This window comes from Monodon monoceros, unplaced genomic scaffold (assembly GCF_005190385.1).
Source record: "Monodon monoceros isolate NGI ecotype Baffin Bay Population unplaced genomic scaffold, NGI_Narwhal_1 Super_Scaffold_8, whole genome shotgun sequence".
Taxonomy (NCBI): Eukaryota; Metazoa; Chordata; class Mammalia; order Artiodactyla; family Monodontidae; genus Monodon; species Monodon monoceros.
The window spans coordinates 68,256,291-68,272,253 of NW_021703785.1; the positions used below are offsets into that span (position 1 = coordinate 68,256,291).

The 15,963-nt window shown below is 42.0% G+C and overlaps 1 protein-coding gene across 6 annotated transcripts in view; it reads left to right on the plus strand.

The window, feature by feature from the left end:
- Positions 1-280: 280 nt before the first annotated feature.
- KATNAL1 (katanin catalytic subunit A1 like 1) overlaps positions 281-15,963 on the plus strand; it is a 77,959-nt gene continuing 62,276 nt past the window's right edge. For 3 of the 6 annotated variants that reach the window (XM_029210434.1, XM_029210438.1, XM_029210439.1), the window contains exons 1-2: positions 5,460-5,584; positions 15,087-15,259. In XM_029210434.1, the coding sequence (XP_029066267.1) occupies positions 15,098-15,259 (162 nt within the window). In that variant the 5' untranslated portion in view covers positions 5,460-5,584; positions 15,087-15,097. Of the gene's footprint in view, positions 386-4,680; positions 5,210-5,459; positions 5,585-6,304; positions 6,324-15,086; positions 15,260-15,963 lie in introns of those variants that run through there. The other 3 variants (XM_029210437.1, XM_029210435.1, XM_029210436.1) reach the window with 3 other exon arrangements.

A 15,963-nucleotide genomic window follows, 5' to 3' on the forward strand; every position in this document is an offset into this window, starting at 1 on the left:
AGCATTTATGCACATAAATCACAAAGAAGACCTAAAATGTAGCAGAAAAGCAAGAGCCAGAAAAGGAGATAGAATTGCGCCTCCCAACCCCATCATTCTCTGTTCTATAGTCACAGTAGAACAGGACACAGGAAACCAGGGGGGAAAAAGGTATTCCAGGAATGGGAGGGTCCCTCTAGAGTGGCCTGTATTTTCTTGCAGTGGGAAGGAGGAAGGGGATCCCAGCTGAACTGTTCCATTTTTCATTCAGACCTGCAATGTTTCATGGCTGGGGTTGCTTGCCACAAGACTGCCTTCTAAGAATAGAAAACCTGATCACAAGCTGCTTTTCCTCTGTGACACGCGCCACCTACATCGTAACATGCTTCAGTGGCTGAATCAGAAGGTGACGTGCTTTTCAATTCGCTAGAAGATATTCTGCTTGTCACAAACGAAGTAACTCTTGCCAACATTTTCGAGTAATGCACATTTGGTTATGTATCCTTCTACTAAATATAAGGTCCTACAATAGTTAGGGGAAAGAAGCATTGCGAATGTATTAGCACCTTGCAGAGTATTCACGATGACTTACTGCAGTGCTCAAAGAAATCCCGTGACTCCAGCTGTCACAGGGGACTATGGGTTCATTCATTGAGTTATGTACCCACAACACTCCAGAGTGCTACAAATCCACTTAACAACCTTGAATCCTGAGTTTTCTGTTCATATTTCTAAAATCAGCATAAAGAAATACAGAATCACAAGCAAGGAGAATCCCCATAGGCTACTGCCAAGAGGTTTTCTGTTCATTTTGGCACACATAGGAAATATTCTGAATCCCTAAAATGGGGAGCAGTTCTTTTCATTAGGAATATGTGATTAAGTGAGGCTGGTCTTTAAAGAAAGTCTCACTTCTAACGGGAGCACTGAAGCAGAAGTACAGTTCGTGAATAAAACAGAGCAAAGCCTCATTTTGGCTGGATGAGACAGAAACACAGGTTCACTTTATGAGGCCTCTGGTACCACTTCCTGGCTTTTTGCATCATTAGCTATTTGCTTCCACTTGCCAATGAGGAATACAAGGGTAGCAAGTGAAAAAGCTGAGCTTCCACATTCTGAGAGAGGTCAGATTCCAGACGAAGCTTGGGGTTCAGGCCAAGCTCTGGGAGAACACTGCAGGCTCATTGGCAGTGAGGCTCAGGGGCCAGAGCAGGCCTGGGGTCCAACAGAGACAGCTTCTGTGGAGGAGCTGGGTCTTTGCTTTTCGCAGACCTGAAATGCACAGCACTCTACCTGTCAGGACCGGTCCCTCGACGTGCAGGACACCTGCTTGTTTATTTAAGAACCCCGACTCCTCTAAGGTAGTGTTCTTGGCTCTTTTCCACCGACATTCACAGGAGGAAATATATTTTACTTCACGATCCATATTGGTCAGGATCCACCAGTTCAGGATGTATTAAGAAGCTGCAAGTGTCCTGTATAGTACTGGAAGGGGGGGGGACCACCAGAGAGGAGGTTGCACTAAGGAGAAAAGCTAAGGAACCACCAGTCAAAAATATTTGTGTCCTTTTTACAGAAAAGGTATTATAAAGATGTTTTGGGGAATACCCGGAAATGCACATCAGAGGAGCTTGAAAGCTAGGGAGGAGAAAAGACAAAAGCCAATGAGTAATCAGTACATGATCTGTCACGAGGCAGTATGGTTAGTTGTCCGGGGGGTGACACAGGTGGGAAATATTGTGAGTACAGGGCAGGAGAGTAGGATTGTGAGCAGGAATGACCTGGAAAGGTTCCATGTAAAGGCCTGAGTTAGTTTTGATGGAACAGGTAGAATTTAGTGGAGGGGGGAGCATTCCAGGTGAAGAGAACATTAGGAACAGTAGAACAAGCCCCTGTGTGCTTGCTGCAGCGCTGAGACCTGGGGGCCAGAACCAGTGAGGGAAATCTGAGTGTTGCCCGGGGCCGAGACGAAGCCTTGTACATGGACAGGCTCTATGGACTGAACGCTGGGAACCATTCCCACGTTTAAGGAGCAGGTAGAAGAGCTGGTGAAGAACGCAGTGACGATGCTTTGAAGAGAACCGAGGTCACGGGGCACAAAGGAGGGAGGTCGGTAAAGTCAAAGGCTACCAAGGCCAGGGGACTGAGGACTAAGGGAAAACTTCTGGCTTTGAACCAGAAGCGCCGAGTGTCTCTCTCTCTTTTTTTTTTTGGCTGTCTTGTGGCTTGTGGGATCTTAGTTCCCTGACCAGGGATAGAACCTGGGCCACAGCAGTGAAAGCGATGAGTCCTCACCACTGGACCGCCAGGGAATTCCCGCAAAGTCTCTTTAATGAGGGCGGTGGCTCTTCACCATATTGTCTATCTCGGGAGATTAATCTGTCATTACTTTCAGCCCCATCTTTTGAATTTGCACAGTGTGTTTAACTATCACTTCAACTGGTAGAAAGTATCCAGTGAAAACACCCAACTAAAGTTTACAGGCAGTCCCCGTAGTTTCCCAGCCGTCCAGAGCCACGCTGTTTTTTAAGGCTGTGCTTCAGTGGCTCGTGGTCTTCCTGTGCATGACTGCCCTCCTTCAGCTTCCTGCAAAGCAGCTGTTTCCTTTCGCTGCTGTCATCCACTCTCCTCAAGGGGCTTGTCCTGCTGCATGGAGGCTCTGGGATCCCAACTTCAGAAAACAAGGAGGGTTATGCGTTGGGACCTTGCGTTTGGAGACCTCTTCATGGTTGTAGGCTGCACTGCGACCCCAGCCAGCTGCTTTGCAAGTGCAAGTGACTGTGAACACAGGAAACCAGGTGAAGGATCGATGGATCAGGTGAACCTGTCACCCTGACTAGACATGTGTTCAGCTGGGAGCCGATCAGTATCATCTTCCCCAGGAGTAAAGGAAAGTCTATTTATAGCCTTAAAATATAGGCACAGTTGTGACCAAATTGCTAGAGGTGACAGGTCCGGGTGTTGCTTCTGTGATTGCTTCATACTCAGGTTTTGTTCTGGATTTTCTTGTTTGAATGCTGTCATTTCTTCTGCACAACATAAGCTGTGACCACGAAGACTTTGGTTTCTTTTCTTTCTCTTGGACATCAGATTCCAGCTACTATAAACTGCTTCCTAACTTATACTAAATAGTTCTCATAATTGAATCCACTCTGTAGGTAGCCTAAACACGTCATGTGCATAAGCTGCTTACTTATTGAGTAACTATAATGTGGGCTGAATCAAATAGAATATGCAGAAATATTCTGGGGTGAAGACAATTATTTTAATAGCTGGCATTACAGTTTCTCTTGGCAAGGCACTTTTTTGTGTGTAGGAAAATACTTTGATAAACAGTCTAGGAATGGAAGGTGACCCTAAGTATAGATTCGGAGACAGAGATAAGTAAAAGTACTATATAAGGAGAGAAAATAGGAGGGGAGGGATGGGACCACAGAGAGGATGGAGAGTGGGAAGCTGCGGTTCATACTAAAAGAGGATGGGGGTCGGTGGATACCAAGGCCGCTGGGATACTGAAGGACTTTTAAGAGCAGGGAATTATAATTTTAGGTTATTTGCATCTTTCATTCAGAACGCTTTGGTTGCTACAAACCTTCAGAAGAGTCTGCTATACGAACATCCAAAGAAAAGAGTCTGCTTTCCACATTGTGTGTCAGCAGGAGAAAAAAGCGTTGCAGGAGGTGAGATGTGAGGCAGTCTAACTATTTAGAGAAAACAAGAGCTCAGAGCCAGAAGTGACCCTGAAATTGTAAGCCCCCAAGGAATATGCAGTCTTGGAGAGAACACTGGCCTTCCACAAAACCTCTATGGACAAGGTGACCCCGACTGAAAACTGATGACACACGGCAGCTTGCTATTTTCAATCATAAATTCTCAAGAGGCTTTTATTACTAGAAAATGACAGGGTCAGTAATGCCTCCTTCCTCCTCCATTTACTTAAATCTATATGCCTCATTTTCCTCACCTGCATACTCTGGAGATTGGACCTAGAATATGTCTGTGGTCTCTATTAGAGTCTACAGCTCTAACAATAATAGCTGCTATTTTAATGTTCTTTTTTTTGAGGTAAATTTACCTACAGTGAAATGTACAAATCTCAAGTGTAGCATTTCATGAGTTTTGACAAATGCATATACCCTCGGAACCCAAATCTAAGCAAGATACAGAGCTTTTCTATCACTACAGAAAAATTCCCTCTTCAGTCAAACCACACCCTCACCTCCAGGCGCCCACCCTTCTGGCTCTTATCACGATGGATCAAAGAACTAATATTTAAAAGTTACTGTTGAATGCCAGGCTTTGTTTTAGAATGCTTCACCAGCATCAGTGCTTTTATTTCTCACGAGCACTGTGAAATGGCTCTTACCTCCATTTTGCAGATTAAAACGTTGAGCATCAGACCAATTAAGTTGCCCCTGGTTATCAGCCACCCAGTGTAGCGGCAGGGCGTGAACGAAGAAGTGGGTTTTAGACTCAGGGCATCTCTGAGACGGGTCATGGCCAGCCCACATACGATTATTTAAGAAATATTATAGATCAATGTTCAAGTGAAATCAATGCCATTTACAAATTCTCAAGCCTCCCGAATAATCCTAAAGGCCGCATGCATTACACTTTACTAAATGATTCGTTTCTATCCTACACAGAAAATGGCAGAAAGGAGGTGTGAGAGGTTGCAAATTCGGTTTTACTGGTGCAAAAACTCAAAAGAGGTGACTCAGGTTCCAAACATGCCTCGAGGCAGGGCCTGCGGGGATGCCAGGATAGGCGGCGAGGGAAGGGCTGGACCAGCGACCTTTAAAGAGCCTGGCGCCGCTCCTTCCTCTGACGCCACAGGCATCGTCTCAGAATAGAGCAGGCTCGACGCGCTCGCCGAGAGAACGGACACGCGTCCTGCCACGGGGATTGGACGCTGCCGCGCAGGGCTCATCGGCAGCACCGGAGATCAATTCGTCACGCGTCTCCCTCAATGCCACCATCTCCCTCCGCTCCTAGGCGCACCCTAGTGCCTCCCTGCCCCGGCACCTGGGTGGGTTCCCAGGCTCCTCCCCAGAGCTGACTTCGAGCCCCACGCCCTACAGGCCCACGGCTGCCATGGCAACCGTACGCCGCCGCCGCCGCCTCTACACGCACGTCGCGAACTAACGGACTCCGCGGCGGCGGCGGCCTATGCCCCACCCCCACCCCACCTGGACCGCAGCAAAACGGTCGGTCGACCTGCGGCACCTAGGTAATGAATCCGAAGGAGACGGGCGCCAGCTACAGAGCCGGTGGTGGGGTATCCGGTTTGACAGCCCCACCCCTGCTCCCGCCGCGGGAGAGGCGGGGGCTGTGCGCGGCGGGGGAGGCAGTGCGTGCCGTGCGGGACGGGGAGAGCCGCGGGCGCGCATGGCATGATGGGGATTGTAGTTCAGCGGCTCCTTGGGCTCGCGGCCTTGGCGGGGCGGCCTGGACGGGAGAACTACAAAGCCCGGCGTCCCCGACAGCTGGGAAAGACCGATAAACTTTGAGCCGAGCGGGGAGAGACAATCTTTCTCTTTGTGTTGAGGGGGGTTCTGGGGTGGTCGCGGAATTGGGTTCTGAGCGCTGGGAAGGGGAAGTGGAGGTGAGACTCGGGCTTTCCGCCCCGCAATTTGGCCCGCCCCGGTTGCAGAACTGGCCCCACCCCGGCCCGGCCACCGCTCCGCGTAGTCTCTGGGAGGAGCGGCCGCCCAGGCTGCAGGGCCTCGGGCCTTCGGCGCCTCTCCCCCTCAGGTTGCTGCCTCTCGGTGCAGAACCGTATGTATGGCACACGTTTGATGGGAGACCCGAAAAACTATATTTTAACAGGCGTTTCTCCTTTTCCCTGATTCCCTCCTTTATTTCTAGGTATTTGATCAGATTTGTTCTGAAGTAGTTAGGAGGTGTTTGCATTAATTAAACCCATTGATTAATAATTACTCAAAGGGCATTAATGTTTAAAGATTAAGTGTAGAAGTAGAGAAAAGATACCATGCTGTTATATGGTAGTATCTGATATTTTTACCGTTTTGCGTTTTGCATTTTATTTATTGAGGGTCAAGATCCACCCCTGCCTACTAGCCTGAACACTGCCGACACATATTTTGATTCTATTTGAAACCTCAGTTCAACTTAAATCACTAATGTTTCTGAAATACAGACTTGTCTTTTTATTTCATTTTTTTTTAGCCGTGGGTAGTAATAATTATTTTATTTTTTATAACATTTTTCAGAATTTCTCAGGACCATTTTTCAGAATGAAAAGCGCCGTGTTCTTTCTTTCTTTCTTTCTTTTAATGCTCTGGAATACACCTTAGCGCCTGAAGTTTGCTCAGGCCCTGGCGGTAAGGAAGCTGACACAGATTTAGAAAACCTGCCTTGTCTACCCTTTAACATTTTTCGATAGGTAGAATACCATCCTAGAAATCTGGCATTTTACAGTGGTATGTTGGGAAATTATTGATGTATTGTGGGCTTATTTTGTGTGTGTATGTTTTAAAACAAGAAAACAACATAAGGCCACTATAAAATTCCTTTTATTTCCATTAAATGAAGTGGGCCTCTGTAAACTATACTTAAAGTAGCAGTTTCATAAGAGGAGATAAAAAGTAGGTTTAGTAAGACCACTAGAAAAAAATCAAGACCTTACGGTATACAGTATAAGGATTTGAAATATTTATTCATTCAAGATTTGTTAAGGACCTATTATGTGCCAGGCAATAGATGCCAGGTGGTGGGAAGTAAGAGATGATAGAATATAGTCCGTGTCCTGCGTGGGCACACATTCGTGTCATCACAGTAGGGTGGGAGAGAGGTGCAAGTTGCTGTGAGCCTCCAGTGGGAATACGTGGTAATATCACAGTGACGTGTATTGAATACTTACTCTGTGGGAGGTACTCTGGCGTATTTTGCATGCAACTCCACTGCTGTTATCTAGAGATGAGGAAACAGCCTTAGAGACCTTGCCCAAAGGCATAGCTGATAAGATGTGAACCTGGGATTTCAACCCAAGTGGGCCTAGCTCATCTCAGTCATGATCTCAACCACTCATGCCGTTCTCCACACCCTTTGGAAGAAAGATCCTGACTCTGTCTAGGGAGATTCGGAGAAGCCTCCAGAATGATGTGACATTTGACTTGTGTTAGGAAAGTTGCTTAAGCTTTTACTGGAGAGAGGCTGAGGAGAGTCATTCTAGGCAAATGGCATTACAAAAGCAAAGGAAAAATTGGAGTGCTTTGTGTTTGCGGAACCCTAGGTCATTCTGATGACTAAATCCCAGAATACTTGCAATGTAGTGGGAGAGACCAGGTCTCGAAGTACTTGGTACCATGACAAAGTGTTTAGAATTTTTTCCTCAACATGGGGTGACTGTTGAAGAATTTCTGATGGAGTAGTGCCATTTATTGGGTTTGGATTTTAGAAAGACCTCCGGCTCCAGTGTGGAGAATGGATCCAGGAGAGAGGTGATAGGAAAACCAGTTTTAGGGGGAAAAAAAAAAAAGTCCAGTAAGGAAAAGAGCCTAAAACAAGCAGTCGGAGTTATGGGAAGAGATGGATTGCAGGAGTATTTAAGAGGTAAAATTGATATGACTTGATAAGAGTTTGGATGTTGGGGGCTAGAAAGATTTGGAATCCTAAGACAAATGATTCTTAGTTTTCTGGCTAGGATGACTGATGGGATATTGAAACCACTGATTGAGACGAGGAGGAACAGGTTTTTATCAGGGGCAAAAGATAAAGATAAATCGGTTTACTTTTGAGTATTTGTTCAAGGTTCCTTGATATTCAGGGAAGGAGGCATTTGTATCCAGAGTTCCGGACAAAGCTCAGAGGTAGAGGTTTACGTGTAGATAAGTAGTTACAGGAGAGAATGGACCAGCTCACATAGGAGGAATGTGTAGCTATGAAAAAAGAAGAGGTTTGGATGTGGATCTCTTGAGAAACAGCAGCATTTACAGGGGGGTTGAGTTTCTGGAGGGGGGGGGTGTGTTTGAAAGGAAGTGGGAGCCCACAGATGAGGCTGAGAGGTCAGGAGGCAGAGAGCAAGGAGAAGAACCGCAGAAAGCATCATAACAAATGACAAAGGAGAGGAAAGTAGGAAGCAGGGAGGGAGTGGTCCAGGTGCCTCGGAGAGGGTGAGTAAGGCAAAGCTTGAAATGTGTCCAATGGATTTGGTGACCGCACATCATTTCTAAACTTTGCAAAAATGAAGAAGAGGAATCTGGGCATAGGCTACTTGAAAAGAGTTTCCGTATTAATACATATACAAAAGAAAACAGAATAATGAGCCCCATGTAGCCATCACCTAGCTTGGAGAATGAACACATGACCAATTTTGTTTCGTCTATAATCTCTGCCCACAGTTGGATAATTTTATTTATTTCTTTTTTAATTAATTAATTTTTATTTTTGGCTGCATTGGGTGTTCGTTGCTGCGTGCGGGCTTTCTCTAGTTGCAGTGAGCAGGGGCTCCTCTTCGTTGTGGTGCGTGGGCTTCTCATTGTGGTGGCTTCTCTTGTTGCGGAGCACAGGCTGTAGGCGCGCGGGCTTCAGTAGTTGTGGCTCGCGGGCTCAGTAGTTGTGGCGCGCAGGCTTAGTTGCTCCGTGGCATGTGGGATCTTCCCGGACCAGGGATCGAACGGTGTCCCCTGCATTGGCAGGCGGATTCTTAACCACTGCACCACCAGGGAAGTCCCATGGATTATTTTAAAGCTAGACTCAGATATCATATCTTTTTATCTGTAATTATTTCATTATGTATCTTTGAAAGTTAAGGATTCTTTAAAAAAAAAATAGAACTGTAGTATTGCCTACTTAAAAAATTCAACAGTACTTCCTTAACATAAAATTTCCAGTCACACTTCTTTTTAAAGAAGCTTGACTGTGAAGAAAGAGTTGAGGCAAACTAAAAGAGGTTTATAGGTTTTTTTTTTTTAAAGATTGATGACAAGCTATTAAGGAAAGAGCCAATAAAGAGGAAATGTGTGACAATGTAGGCGACGAAGAGCGAGGAGAGAGCTGATTGAGATCCCTGAGAAAGTAGGAAAGGATGGGATGTGCAGGGTGGAAGAATTCGGCTAGAATGAATTTGGTACGTTTCATAAGTTCTAGCTGTGTTACTAGGCAGCATGCTAGTGTTGATAGGAGGGGAGAAGCTCTGAAAAAGGAAAAGATGGGAATAGATACAGGTATTTATAGGTTGGGTGGTAAAAGGTGAGAGTTCAAAGCTTATGGCCCCTAAGAGGTGGATAGAAGTAAACGTCAATTGATGAGAGATGAGATTGGGGTTAGGAAAGGAGAATAGTGGAGATTTGAAATAGCCACTATGGAACCTGAGCTAGGACAAGTTAAGAATTGTTTCATTGATTAGATGACAGCAAAACACTAGGTGGTGCAATTTTTTTTTTTTCCTTAAAATTTGATTGGTTTACTAAGGGGAAGCTTAAAATAGTGAGGAAACCAATATCCTAATGTGTTCCTGAAGAGAAGAGAATTCAGGCCAAGAACTTGTGATTGGACCATTGCTCAATAACTTTAGATTTATTCATTTAAACTGATAATTGCTGTCTATTTGTATAAATATCACACTAAAACTAGAAAGGCCCTTACAGATCTTTTGGATCAATACTTTATTTTCTCAACATATACAGTGATATTCTTTTACAGAGAACATTTCTCCAAGGATCATTTCCTGAGTGTGGTGCAGTGGGAGGTGTCAGATAGATCTGTTGTCCACTTCTGGAACTACAGCTTATTTTCCTTGTGATCATGCGCATGTTTCCAGACCTGCGCCCCACTCAAAAAAGATGTTAATGCTATCTATAAGATTTTTGGGAAGATTAGACAGTTTAACGGAGGTAAACCTGAAGTGCTCCGTAACCGAAGGCCTTTCTCTCCCCCTTCTCCCCCTTCCTTACCAACAACATGGCAGGATTCTCAGTTCTCTTTGACAAAAGGCCACGTTCTGTGACTTTACTTGACCACATTAAGCAGGTAGATCAGGTAGTAGTTACATTACAAAATGATAATTTGATCTATATAAAAAGATTCATCGGGCTTCCCTGGTGGCGCGGTGGTTGAGAGTCCGCCTGCCGATGCAGGGGACGCGGGTTCGTGCCCCGGTCTGGGAAGATCCCACATGCCGCGGAGCGGCTGGGCCCGTGAGCCATGGCCGCTGAGCCTGCGTGTCCGGAGCCTGTGCTCCGCAACGGGAGAGGCCACAGCAGTGAGAGGCCTGCGTACCGAAAAAAAAAAAAAAATTATACTGATTGGTTTTTTAATAGAAACCACCTTGAATTTTTGGTATAAACCCCACTTGGTCATAATGTGTTATCCTTTTTATATACTGGACTTGATTAGCTAAAATTTAAATATTTTTGTATCTGTGTTCCTGAGGGATACCGGTAGGTAAATTTCTTTTCTTATAATGTCTGGTTTTGGTATCAGGGTAAAGCTGGCCTTAAAGTATGAGTTGGTGGTTTTTCCACCTCTTCCTTTTTCTGAGAGAGTTTGTTTGGAATTGGTTTATTTTTTCCCTGAGTACTTGAGAGGATTCACTTGTGAAACCTTTTGGATTTGGAGTGTTTGGGGAGTTTTTTTTTGTTTGTTTTTTTTTGGGTTCCTTTGGTGGAAAGATTTTAAATTACAAATTGAATTTCATTGATTGACAGAGGACTATTCAGATTAATTACTCTGTTTCTTCTTGAGAAATAGCTTTGGTATGTTGTGACTTTCATAGAACTTGTCCATTGCATTAAGCCCTCTTTTGCCTTTTAATAGCTCTAAAGTTTGTAGTGATAACCCCTCCATCATTTCTGATTTTGGTAATTTGTATTTTCTCTCTCCCTTTCTTGGTCAGTAATACTAGAGGTTTAATCATTTTTAATGATCTTTCCAAAGAACCAGCTTTTGGCTACATAGAAATTTCTTTTTTTTTTTTTCTGTTCTATTTTATTGATTTTTGCTCTTAACCTTATTATGTTCTTCCTTCTACTTCTTTTGGGTTAATATGTGTTTATTTTCAGACAAGCTGAAAGCAGGAGTTGGCAAACTATAGTCTGGGGGCCAAATTCAGTCTGCTCCTTATTTTTGTATGGCCCATGAACTAAGAATGTTACTTTCGTTTTTTTTAATGGTTAAAGAAGTCAAAGGAGGAATAATGTTCTGTGACGTGAAAATAAATGAAATTCAGATATCAGTGTCTGTAAATACATTTTTATCGGAACACAACCACACTCATTTGTTTACATATTGTTTATGGCTCCTTTTGTGCAGAGCTCAGTAGTTGGAGTAGAGACTTTGTGATGTTCTCGTTGCTTTGGGCTGCTGCCTGGTGTGCGCTGTAAGCACAGTGTTTCACGTGCCCTGCATATTACTGGTTCTGTGACATTTTACTTCATTTATTGTCAGCGGATTCCCATCATGTCAAAACAAGAAAAGATGAGAAAAATGGACTTGACATATTTATACTTTTAAAGCACAGTGGAGTGTAGAATATCGAACTAAATGACAAAGCATTTTGATTATTATGCAGTGACACCATAGCTGTGCTAAAGACATACAATTTACGCTGACATTACCAGAGTAATCACTCGTCATGGTATTCCCAATTCATAGGAACGCAGTGGTTAGAAAACTTAAAAAGGAATATCTTTTTAAGCAGAATTTCTTCACAAAATTAAAAAACGAAAATCAGGCTGCACCCAGAGTAAGTTTCTGAGTGTCTCATTTGTTGGCCAAACAAGGAAGTCATTTACCAATGGTAATTTAAGTAAATCTTGTTTGATTGTAGCAGCCAAAGAAATGTGTCTGGAGAAAATAAACTTGCTTATGACTCTTAGCCTTCTGGTGAGAACAGTCGCTATTGAGGACATCAATAATCAATTAAATAAAACAAGGCAAATGATTTTGATTGGTTTTCCTTGGCTCTTGATGAATTGACAGATGTTACCAAAACAGCTTAAGTGTTTATTTGAGAAGTCAATGCTGAGTTTGAAGTTACTGAAAAATTACATTTACTGAATAGTATTTGTGGAATAGCTACAGACAGGAATACTTATAAAAAGTTGAGAAAACACGAATTCTGTACAACCTGAAGTGGAATCTGTTAAGATGTGTTGAAACTCGGGGTGGCAAAAAATATGTGTAGAACAGAAAAAGGCTTAGGTGAACAAATTTACAAAGCTGTGAAAATGTAGCATGGTTAAAGTTGTTGGCTCTTCACTGTTTTTTAAAAATTTATTTATTTTTTATTTTATTTATTTTTGGCTGTGTTGGGTCTTCGTTGCTGCACACGGGCTTTCTCTAGTTGCCGTGAGCAGGGGCTCCTCTTCGTTGTGGCGCATGGGCTTCTCATTGCGGTGGCTTCTTTTGTTGCGGAGCACGGGCTGTAGGTGCATAGGCTTCAGTAGTTGCAGCACGCTGGCTCAGTAGTTGTGGCTTGTGGGGTCTAGAGCACAGGCTCAGTAGTTGTGGTGCACAGGCTTAGTTGCTCTGTGCCATGTGGGATCTTCCCGGACCAGGGCTCGAACCCATGTCTCCTGCATTGGCAGGCAGATTCTTAACCACTGTGCCACCACGGAAGCCCTTCACTGTTTTTTTTTTTATCAGCAGGTGTTTTGCAGAGAATATTTGAATCTATCACGTAGTAAGGAAGCATTAGTGTCTTAAGACTCGAGTGTTGCTCTTGAGGACTTAGCCATTGTCAGTTCCATGAATCTTTGTCAGAAATAGACTTGCCCCTGCCACACAGCAGTTTGGTGGCTTGTAGTGGTAAAGTTCTATTGTAATCGTTTGAGCGAAGGGCTGATTTGAAATTTTTCTGAATGAGAGGAACTGCTCTCACCCAGTATTACTGAACACTGAATGGCTTTGGAAATCAGTTTGGCTGCAGACTTAATAATGTTTCTTTATGAATCAACTGAAAATTACAGGACCAAACAGTGCTTATATGCAAAACTAAAAGTTATTTCAATGCCAGCTAACGTTTGAATCACAAGTAATACCAAGCTATTTTATATAGCTTTCCTTGCTGTCAAAGCTTAAAGCAAAGAAGTGAGATCTCCATTCCCACCCAGATTTTCAGTATATTTTTTTGAGCTCAAACTACTTTGATGCAAGTGCAAAGGAAATTTCCATATTATGAAATCCATTTAACTGTGTAATTGAGATACTTCCACTTACCCTTCAATTGGAAGTGATTAACATGCAATGTAATGACATGCTAAAAGACGTTATCAAGAGAAGAATAAAATCTTTAAATGCTTTCCAAACAGAGAATATGCTGGATGAAATCATATGCTTGTGATTTGATATCATTATGTGACAGTACCTATCTGGGTAAAAAGACACTTTTAAACATGAAATGCATAAGTATTATTAAAGAACAGCATTAACATACGAACATTTGCAAGTGATTTTGATGATAGGGAACAGTAACTTTGAATCTGAACTACATGAAATATCCCCCCACAAAAGAGTTCCATTCTTATTAGTAGACCTGTTTTGCAAAAAGTTGTACTCAACTATTACTACTGTAATATTTTGAATTTTGTCGATAAAAATTGTGGACATTTTTGTCTCATTATGTAAGTACTTACATAATATCCTCGATTTTGCCCATTGCCCCTCAAAGCTAAAAATATTTACTCTCTGGCCCTTTACAGAAAAAGTTTGCTGACCCCTGCTTTCCATCGAGGTGTTTTCAGTCTGCATATTTGTGTACCTGTACATATTAGCAGAATTAATGCTTTTGTCTCACAGTGACTAATTTGAAGAATTGTTCTAATTTGAAGAGGAGGCTTTCCGTGGTTGTCCTATTTTCTGTGGGTAGATCTACTGAATGTTGACATTTCTTACTGTGTAACAGTAGTGTACTATTTGCTGCAGTGTGATTCTCAAGTAACATAGATGCTGCCTTCAAGGAGCCTATGCCTGGAGAAGGGGCAAATAATATGCCAAAACACACAAAGGAAACAATTTTATTCTCAGAAATGTACTGGAGTCAGCTGAAATGACTAGAACTAGAGACAGTTAATTTTGAGGAAGAGGTTTTGAGCCCCTTAAGAATAGATAAGAAGTAGAGAGGAAGGGCCAAGCTACCCACATCAAAATTTAATTCCCTCAGGAAGGCATGGAGAAATATTTTGATTTTTCTCTACCAAGTGTATTCATTGGTTTACTGTTCCAGGAAATAAGAGTAGGTCAATTTGGACTCTTTCCCAAGATGTCATTCTCCTGTATCTCTGGACTTCCTACTCTTTGTAGTTTTCAGTGGAAAGCAGCTTTGCTTAGAAGCCTTGGATGATCTTGGGAGACTTTAGAGAAGCCTGGAAGAAAAGCCAGGATTACTGGGCTGGAGGGCTTTGGTGGAAACCAGAGGTTCAAATGATATTTTTTCCTAGCATCTTATTAATTAGATTATTAATTAAGATTAATGATAGTTATTTGCACAGACAAAAAGCTACAAATGACAAGGTCATAGAAGATTACAACATGAGGAGCAAAAAGAGCTCAGGTAGTTTAATTCACAGGTTTTTGCTTAGATTTAAATTGTATGGAACAATTAAATGTATACAAACGATGCATGGGCAACTATAGGCTGTTCTTTTAAAATGTGTTCCTTAAGTCAAAAAGTTCCTTAACTTTTTGTTCTTGGGGCCAAATAGTTTTAGTGAGAAATAGTTTCTGCAGTTTTAATTGTTGATGTCATTGGAAAATGTGAGATATTCATATATTTATTTTTACATTGTCAAGAATAGGTGGACTAAAATAAAGCAAGTTCATCTTCACTATTATTGCAGCGTGTAGTAATTATAAATGAGCAAGGAGAACTAGTGTCTAATTTATGTACCTGTAACATAAATCGATAGTTCAGAGCTGTGTAATTTGTCTCCTTATTATCTCTTTGTGTGTTCTTTTGTGATCTCCTTTGTATTTCCAAAATTGGGAATTTTGTTCAGTATTATAAGATGCATTCAGATAACCTCAAAGAGTGAGAGAACCATTTTGACTTTCAAAGTAGTTTTAAGCAGATCTTTTAAATCATAATAAGAAATGCTTTAAAGTCAGTACTGAAAACTTAATAAAAAGTCATATTTTATGTTTAGGTCTCTGAAAGATGAATTTGGCTGAGATTTGTGACAATGCAAAGAAAGGAAGAGAATATGCACTTCTTGGAAATTATGACTCATCAATGGTATATTACCAGGGGGTGATACAGCAGATTCAGAGACATTGCCAGTCAGTCAGAGACCCAGCTGTCAAAGGCAAATGGCAGCAGGTAAGGTCACGTTCAAGTTTTCAGTGAATGAGGGCAGCGGTCTGTTATACTTGAAAGATAAGAGTTAGAAAATTAGTTTGAGATTTTTGTGAATAGCTCTTATTTGTCTGAATACTGAAATATATTTAAAATGTACTCTGAATAGTTTTCTGTCTTTCCCAGTTAATATTTTATATACTTTTGATAATATATTTTATGAGACATATTTTGAAGATATTTAATTCAAATTGAATCTACTTTTAATTCTTTTCCCTGATCAGTTGACTAATTGTGTGTGATTACAAATTTTTGAAATAAGGTATTTCTACTTGCCCTTTCCCCTTTCATTTTACATGTAATTTCGACTCATTTCATAAAACTTTTCCTTTAAGAAGATTTCCTCCTCTTTTGAAAGACTGCTTATAAATACAAAGGAGTCAGTAATCTAATAAAAAACACTAATATATTTGCTGTGTCTCTTGACTATACAACTTGGTTATATAATATTACAGTTAATAAAAACTTGAATTAGAATTTCCCCACTTACTCTTAAAACTTAAAATCCTTTTAAAATTAAAAGTACAAAGTCAGGCATTTCTTTGAAGTTTCATTTATGTGCTAATGCCTTTCAAGTGTTTCTTTTAAGTTTTCCACTGGTCAGAAATTGATGGTTTACTAAGTTTTCAAGGTAAATTTGGCTTATTTTCCAACTTAAGTGTTAACCA